This window comes from Anguilla rostrata, chromosome 11 (assembly GCF_018555375.3).
Source record: "Anguilla rostrata isolate EN2019 chromosome 11, ASM1855537v3, whole genome shotgun sequence".
In the NCBI taxonomy this organism is placed as follows: domain Eukaryota; kingdom Metazoa; phylum Chordata; class Actinopteri; order Anguilliformes; family Anguillidae; genus Anguilla; species Anguilla rostrata.
Genome location: NC_057943.1, coordinates 23,459,868 through 23,468,211, shown reverse-complemented (window position 1 = coordinate 23,468,211; position 8,344 = coordinate 23,459,868). Strand labels below are relative to the sequence as shown.

At 46.5% G+C, this 8,344-nt stretch overlaps 1 protein-coding gene across 1 annotated transcript; it reads right to left on the bottom strand.

The window, feature by feature from the left end:
* Nucleotides 1-1,340: 1,340 nt before the first annotated feature.
* Nucleotides 1,341-7,290, bottom strand: LOC135235062 (transmembrane and death domain protein 1-like; the record flags this gene model as incomplete). Its single annotated transcript, XM_064300261.1, has 4 exons — nucleotides 1,341-2,210; nucleotides 3,543-3,692; nucleotides 4,890-5,009; nucleotides 7,098-7,290. Coding segments are annotated over 4 exons (876 nt in total), but the record flags the coding sequence as incomplete, so codon positions are not given.
* Nucleotides 7,291-8,344: the final 1,054 nt, after the last annotated feature.

Sequence of the window (8,344 nt, the reverse complement as noted above, 5' to 3'; positions counted from 1 at the left end):
ACTGAGCTGTGAGGTCTTCAAACACGCCTCTATAACGGCACAGATGCTATGGTACCAAGCTGCAAATAGCAAATACAAGAGCAAAGCACTGAGCTCTCCAGGTCTTTGCTATAGCATCTGCAATGCTGAAAAAATTATATATATATATATATATATGTGTGTGTGTGTGTGTGTGTGTGCGTGCATGTGTGTCTATGAGCCCTTGTGTGTGTGTCTATGCGCTTGTGTGTGTGTGTGCATGTGTACATGTGTCTGAGTGGTATTTTCACTGGTCAGTGGAGTAACAAATATTGGGAAGACAGCTAAGATAAACTACCCTTCACCATGTACAGGAACCCAGTGGCAGAGGAGCCATATCTCATCAGTGATGCACTCGTCTGTTTGCTGGGTTCCTGCCGCTCCCACCTCCCCGCGTTTCTGGGCCTTCCCCGGTGGCTGCCGCGGCAGCCGGACGCGTCGCCTCCTCCGTTCGCATTGTCATGGTGATGAGCCTTTTGAATTGCCTTCGGAGCGCGGGCCGGAAAACCGCGGGAAGAAGCCGAGGGGTGGGGACGGGAGCCAGCTCCAGGCCCGATAATTAGCGGCTTCAGGAGCGGCAGGCCGGCACGCTGCCTGCACTTTGCCGCGGGGAAACTGGAAGTGGCAACGATCTCGCGGCGGCACGAACACAACTTTTGGTGCTTCTGCCGCACATGAGCGCACCTGCTTCATCCCCCTCGCCCCCCCCCATCCGCCGGCTATGAGCCGCGCGGTAATGTGGCCCGTGCTCGCGGTGCCGCGGCCGTTATCATTATCTTTATCATCAGGACGAATACCGCCGGGGGCGGCCTGATTCCGAGGCCACATCTGCAGTCCCTGTCGGCGCAGATCCAATCGAAGGCTGCGGATGGTATCGCGCTGAAGCTAAATGAATTGCCATTGGATAATGTCCGAGGAAGGCTTTTTGGAGTTCTCTGTATTTTCTCCAGATTGCGGGGTCTGTTTGTAAGAGCAGCGCGAGCAGCGATGGAGTTTGTGCAGTATCTGATGAGATTTGCTATCGCCTATGCTGTTACTGAAGCACCTCGGAGGGCAGCTCAGCTTCATTACCCTCCTTATGGTTTGCCTGCGTTTTTGGAGTGGAACATTTCTTCCACACACAAGCAAGTTACTGTATACAGACGCTGTCCTTTTCATACATTACCATCACAGAAAGGATCCGGTCACTCCAAACACCTTGTGGTCTGACTGTGAATGAACGCTTTGCCAGTAATCTGTGAAATGCCCCATCCCTAATGTGGCTTCCTAATGAAGTTTCCTAATTGACCTTGCAGAGGATTGTATACTTCTGCCCAGTCCTGTGGGAGAGCCCGTCTCCTGGAGGGGGAGCAATCAGCGGAACGCAAGGCATGTCCTTCAAGCCCGGCGGGGAGTGCGTTTCCTCCCGGGTGAATGTCAGCCTCAAAATGCACAGGGAGCGTGTGCAGCATCCATGAACTTGAATGCACTGCGGTTAAAAAGGAAAAAAAAAAAAAAAGAGAGAACTGAAAAGGCAAACGTGATGATGCCACATGCAGCCAGGCGAGATTGGGTGAAATTAGTCTACAAAACTAATTTGATGACTAAGCCCCTGGAAGCACAAGATGCACATGAGCTATCAGGTGCTGAGAATTGAGATAAAAATCCCAGCAGGCACGAGGCAAACAGAATTATGCTTATGTGTTTCATTTATTAGAGAACATTGTTAATTTTGCAGCATCACGTGACCTTCCGCTAATGCTCTCTGTGCACATTCTGCACTGCCCGACGCTCCCGATGCTACGCTAGGCCTGGCTTCTGTTTCACCAGCCCCCAAAAGCGCTGGACAAAGCCACGCCCTGGGAAGAAGCCGCAGATCCCCCTGGAAGGCCGTCGGGGGCGGAGAGGGGCTGCAAAGGAGGACGGCGCGTCGCTCTCTGATGATGTCACGTCGCAGGAGAAGCGCCCCGGGCTGGGGCGGCGCTGCCTCCGGGCCTTGGCCCGGCTCCTGCAGGAGAGCCGCAGGACGCCATCGGCCCGGGATAAGTGAAGGGCGAAGAGGAGCACGAGCACCCCCACCAGCAAGGCGCCGACGAAACCCAGGAGGATGCCGTACACCAGGGGCAGGACCCCGTCCACCAAGCGCCGGTTGTAGGGCGGGCGCTGCTGGCGCTCCACCACCAGCTCCAGATCCCTCCAGGTCAGGTCTCTCACTGTCGGCCAATCGGCAAACTGTCAGTGCGCACTACGTCACGCAGGGATACACCAATAACTGGGAACAGCAGAGTCACACAGTCTAGCCAGACAAAGAAAGACACACAGTCTGTATTGCGTGGATTTCTAGGAAAATGTAATCTGATACGGGCCGCAAATTACATGATTAAAAATCTAATTAGTATCATAATCCATTGGATTATGTTTATCGCAGCTGCAATCATGCGCTGCTAAACTCCCAAAGAGCAGAGTCAGAGGAAGACCTTTCACACGTGGCTCTCGCATGCAGTCCAGGGGCGCCTGATTGAACAGCAGGGGTCGCTAGGTGGTGATGAACACAGACCCCTGACTGGCTAAACCCTCCCACACCCTGGGTGATACAAGCGCCAATTGTGCGTCACCCTATGGAGCTACCGGCCACAGTTGGCACGGGCACTGGATTTCATCCGAGACCCTGAGGCTCATCCAAGCACTAAAGCAGTGCCTTACCCGAATGAGCCATCCAGCAGCCCCAAAAAAATGCTTCTGAACTATACTACTCTCACAGCTTAAATGTCATCTTATCTTCACATAGTACAGTATGTTAGACTGCTGAATTTCTATATCTTTATGTTCCTGGTACTTATATGTATGTATTCCACGATTCCTATTATTCTGAAAATGCTGATTTCAAATAAACAAGTAAACAAGAAAAGAACAAGGCTGGCGATAATGCATTTTTCATCCCACACGTTGGTTAAACTTCATCAGTCAACCATAGCATTGCATGCAATGAGGGAATTAAAATACAGACAGGTTCGCTACCCAGCATCATTGAATGGATATAGCTCATGATTGACGTGCATTTTAAATCCTGTGGAAAACGTCAGATAGCCAACTATTGTCATTCACACTCTAAAGCAAACGTCAGTCACAACATTTGTCCTTAACTTCGACTTTGAAAATAAAGGAAAGACTTACTTTTACAAACACAGTTGATTCCCCATTCCCCACCAGAATAACTCACCAAACTGTTTCTAAAGAAAAAAGTGCTTGCACTTATTTCAAAGTCAAACTAAAAGACAAATGTTGATTTAATCTAGGCCTAAGAGCCTTACCCTGACTTCAGGGTTGGTGCCTAAACTTGCGGTGACTAGCCTATATGCTCACTGTTTGATGGACAACAACATTCTCTAACAAAATTTATATGAATTCAGTATTGAGCAAATTTAAAGCTAATTAAAAGTTAAAGGTACTCCACCAGAGGTTATTCTTAATTTCTGCTGTGTGGTATTCTTGAAAAACAATTGCATTTGGAAAGCAATGGACAGGAGGAGACTGAACTGCCATACCTTGTCTCATTGCTTGCTGGCTAGCAAGCTGGATTGTCTCCATTTCGGGCTGGACCAGAGGGGACCCCATGGTATCCACATGCCTGTGGTAATCCTCCACATACTTCTGCAAGCTCAGGGCCTTGTCCTGGTTGATATTCTTCCCTATCTCTTGGGAGGGATGACAACAGACCACGGCTGTGAGGCACTACATAACAAACATTTCTTCAACTCTAAAAGGCTGGGTGAGAGTTGAGAGGAGCACCCATATGCTTATTCAGTGTTAAGTAAGATTTATTGGGAAACATTTTTCATTCCGTACAACATAAGGCAGCGAAATGCATTTGTGCTCGTGGTGCACACCCTGAATTTAGATAAGCACGCGGCATCTGTGGAACAAATGGTCGCCAAACGATGCGTGACAAAAGCAAAGGTATACGGTATCGCGCCGACTTCATCGCAAATCAAAAGCAATTAATGCCTCGCTTGAATGCCGCTCGTTTTGTTCAGTTACATATTCATATCTTCACAGCGCGAGCGCTCGTTCCAGGTCTTTGATTCGCCGCCGCGCGCCGCTCAGACGAAAAAGCTACTCGAGCTGCCGCGCCCCCATCTTTCCCGCTATTCCTCTCTTCAGCTCGGATGATGAAAGGAGCAGATGGTTCCTGATGAATTTGGTGTCGACTTCGCTTCAGAGTCCGCTCCACTGTCAGATCATTTACACTTCCCCACATCCGCCGAGCCGCTCGACTGCGCAGATCACGCGGGACGGACTCCGCCACCGGGCAGAAAGCGCCGTCACGTTAAAAAAAAGTAGGCTAACTTTCGATTGCACATGGAAATTAACCTTGTATTTAATTAAAGGGAACATTCATTCAAATTCACTATTACGTGTAGCCTATTCATTCTGAGCAAATCCAATACATCTTTTGAAACAAGTTTTTTACTGCTATTTTCAAGATTTAAAGAAAAGTACTGTGATTGGGCATTATGTAAAGGGACATGGGAAGGTGAAAAGTGGGAAGCAAAATCAAAAAATCACTGTGGAATTTTTTTAATACTGTATTTTGGGGATTCAGGCTGGTTCAGGTAAGTTCACACACACACACACACACACACACACTATATACTGAAGTCTGGCATTCAGACAGGAGGTGTGGGGAATCAAACCCTCGCTCAAACGGCTCGGCTAACAGTGACGGATTTAGTTCCAAAAATATCACGTGCATGCTGTAGCCTAGGCCTGTATGTTTTTTTTTTGGAATAGTGTTTTTAAAGCCCATATGGACATCTGAAATGGTGCAAGAACATAATAAACAATCAATCAAATCACACGCAGTACTGTGACGACAGGGCGGTGAGTCTGACCTATCGCGATGTCGGTCCTGCCAATCAGCTGTAGGGCGCGGGAGAGCCTGTCGTAGTACATCTGCTCGCCGTGATTCACCAGCCATCCTGTCAGAGCTGTCCTGCACTGCGTCTCCCTGTCTGAGAAGCGCAAAGCATTGCATTCAGAAGGGCAGTCCCAGCCCCGTCACAGCAGATGCACTCCTGAAGCTAGACAGTCAGCTCTGTGAGTTTCCCTCGCCGCCAGCAAACATAGTGTCCGCACGCGGCCAGCCATCGGCACAGATGTCGCTCAGCTTTGCAAATCAGCACAACAGCGGCTCGTTAGTGGACAGCTGAGGGAGCAGTCGAGATAAGGATCAGCTGATAGCGGAGGACGCTTGTCTGGGACTGGCATGCGCTGCTGCTCATATTAATGAGGTGAATGCACTTATGTTTCTCCCATATTCGAAGTTACTCTGGATGAGAAATGAATGCATCTGGGAAATGAATGCATTCTAAATGTTAACGCTAAAGAATGCAAAATAAGTCGCGAATGTTCTTGCTGCTAATGGATCACTATATAGTGTTAATTTACAAAAGGCTGTTTTACCAACAGCTGGCAATGTATGCTGGTCCAGCAGAAACTTACTTGCTGGGTTTTGTCCTCCCTGCTTCCTTATTCAAGGGGGGTCCAGTTGGTGACAGGACTTGTTGGTGCTATATTCCTGTGCTCATGAATATTACTGTAAATATTCATGAACAGGCGGGCTCAAGGACAGAAGATCCATTGCATCCGCTGTTGTCCTTGATCAAACCATGTCATGAATATTCAGGAGATGCATAAAATTGGAATGTTTCGACTTTGGACAGTTCGTAGATATTGTCTTTCAATGCTAAGAACATGGAGCTGACCATTTGGATAGTCTATCGATATTATCTGTGCTGCCACCTTCTCTCAAAAACAATACATTTTGTGCAAACAAGAATTCCACGAGGAAGGCATCTCTCACAATAATCCCTATAGTTTCTCTTAAGGCACATCAGCAGATGGGCAAAGCAACACACACACACACACGCACACGCATGCACGCACGCACGCACACACACACATTGTTGAATGTATTAGGTCAATGAGACAATATTTGTTGTTTTAGCTCTGTGTTCCAGCACAATGGATTTGAAATAAAATAGGGAACATGAGCTATCATGAATATAATGCTCTCATGTTAAATGTCAGCTTTAACATGAGAGCATTTACATCCATATCAGGTGATCCATGTAGGAATTACAGCCCATTATATATGTCATCCCTCCATTTTAGGTGAGCAAAAATAATTTAACAATTGGCTGTTCAGCCAATATATGTATAATATGTAGTAGAGGCACTGATATTAGTACAGTGCTAAAAGCAACCTAGTGATATGCTGTTTCAACAGTGCAGAGGTACAATTCAACCCTGCATTGTGCACAGTACATTTCTGGGCTTCAAAAAAAAAAAAGTTAAAGTTTAGACAGAAAAGTGTGAAAGCGTTATATTTCTGGAGTTTATTTTCAGACCTGCACTCCAGCGTGTATGAGCCTGATTCAGCTACACACTGGCTGTCATTACACACCTTGTGCTGTGCTGCGAAGTGAACATCATGTGGTCTTGGTGTCACGAGGCAAGTAAAAGTAAATTTTTTTCTTTGACCAATTAGCTGTTTCTTTTGTAGTCAGGCACACAATTATGCCAAATTTACACTTTGAGTGCTGAACATAACTTTTGCTAATGAACAGCTAGTTTAAACTTTGCTCTCACTTTTTCTCCTCCATGATTCACGTAACATTTAGTATCTACTTCATTTTCATTAAGATCTAAGGTACACTCTAATCAACAGGGAGGAGGGTAGTATAATTGACTCCAGACCAATGAGAAGTTGAGGGAATGACAGGGTTTGATTGAATTGTTGGTACTGTTAGCTAGAATTTTATAGGGGTACCTTGAATCCCTGCCAGGGTCTAGTTTGCATGTTCTCCGCATGGGTTTCCTCCAGGTACACCAGCATCCCCCCACAGTCCAAAGACATGCAGGTCAGGCTAAATGGAGATTCTAAATTTCTCATAGGTATGCGAGTGCGAGTGAATGGTATGAAAGGGTGCAGTACAAAATAAAGTCTGATAACTGCACAGAGGTGGAGGAAAAGTATTTGAAATGACAGATTTGGCACTCGCAGTCCATGTGAAGCTGGGGTGAGGTCACTCTCATACCTGTGTCCCTACGGACCCGCGGCGGGAGACCCAGGTCGTTGCTCCCTGGGGCGAGGCGTTCCAGCTGCCGGAAGACACTGTCCTCCGGGTGGGAGAGGGCGGAGAGAAGGTTCTCACACTCCCGGGGGGTCAGCAGCTCCACCAGTCGGCCCAGCTGGTGCACGCCCAGGTCCTCTGCCACTGCGGCCAGTGGGAACAGTCAGCACCGCTACGCCAAATGTTTTCATCTTAAAATCAGCAACTCATTTTGACCTGGAAGTCAGGTGTGAGCTAACTGTGAAATTAACTGCATTAATTGTTTGTTTAAGCAATGCGCTGAGTAGTGGAAAAACCATCATAGCTGCAGCTCACTAGGCCCAGAGTTGGAGATCTGATACTCTAGTGCTAACTGCCTGCTATATTTCTGGTGATATAGACTGATATAGATAGGTTAATATGAAGAAATGATAAGGTTGGTGGTGGATAGTATAATGATGACCTATGCTTTCTGTGTTTCTGGCTATTGCTAAATATTATTCTAAACACTAGGTGGCAGAACATGAGGGTAGGGAGGGCTCAACATCATTTAAACTATCACATTATAAGTTGAGGTAAAAAATGTTTATAAACTAAAATTTCTTTATGTAATAATGTGAAGATACAGTATATAGGGATTTTGTATTATTTGATCTACTGTGCAGGAAGTTGTTTCTGTACGTTACCAATTAATTTTCACACACATACACACACATGCATGCACACACACACACACACACTGTACAGTTTCTCTTAGGCAATGCTCCTCTAATGTGCTGGAAATTTTGAACGACAAAACGGTGCATTAGAATTTTAGAATAATCATTACCGATTTATAAGTGTAGCTAATTTTCATCTGTTACCATATCACCAGCGAAAATGGGTAACCTAAGTGGCATTAAAGTTAGGAAACAATTCTACTGTGAACACACTTCTATTGCAATGACGCCTGACACAACAGTAGACAAATTCTGCACATAGCAGAAATATCATTCTTAAATATCACCAATAATGAGAGTCAGCCATTATTGCATTCCACCACTGTGTTGTGGGTGAATCATGAGCAACACAGACTGATTAGAGTTCAAGACAAGTTTGAAAACATTTTCCACCCTGTACTCTTTTTGTCTTACCGGTGTCCTCCCCTAGGCATGGGAGGAGGAAGAGAAAGAGAAGAGCAAATAGTCCTGTGGTTCGCATGGTGGCCAACCTGTGGTCAGTTAGCCGGTTGG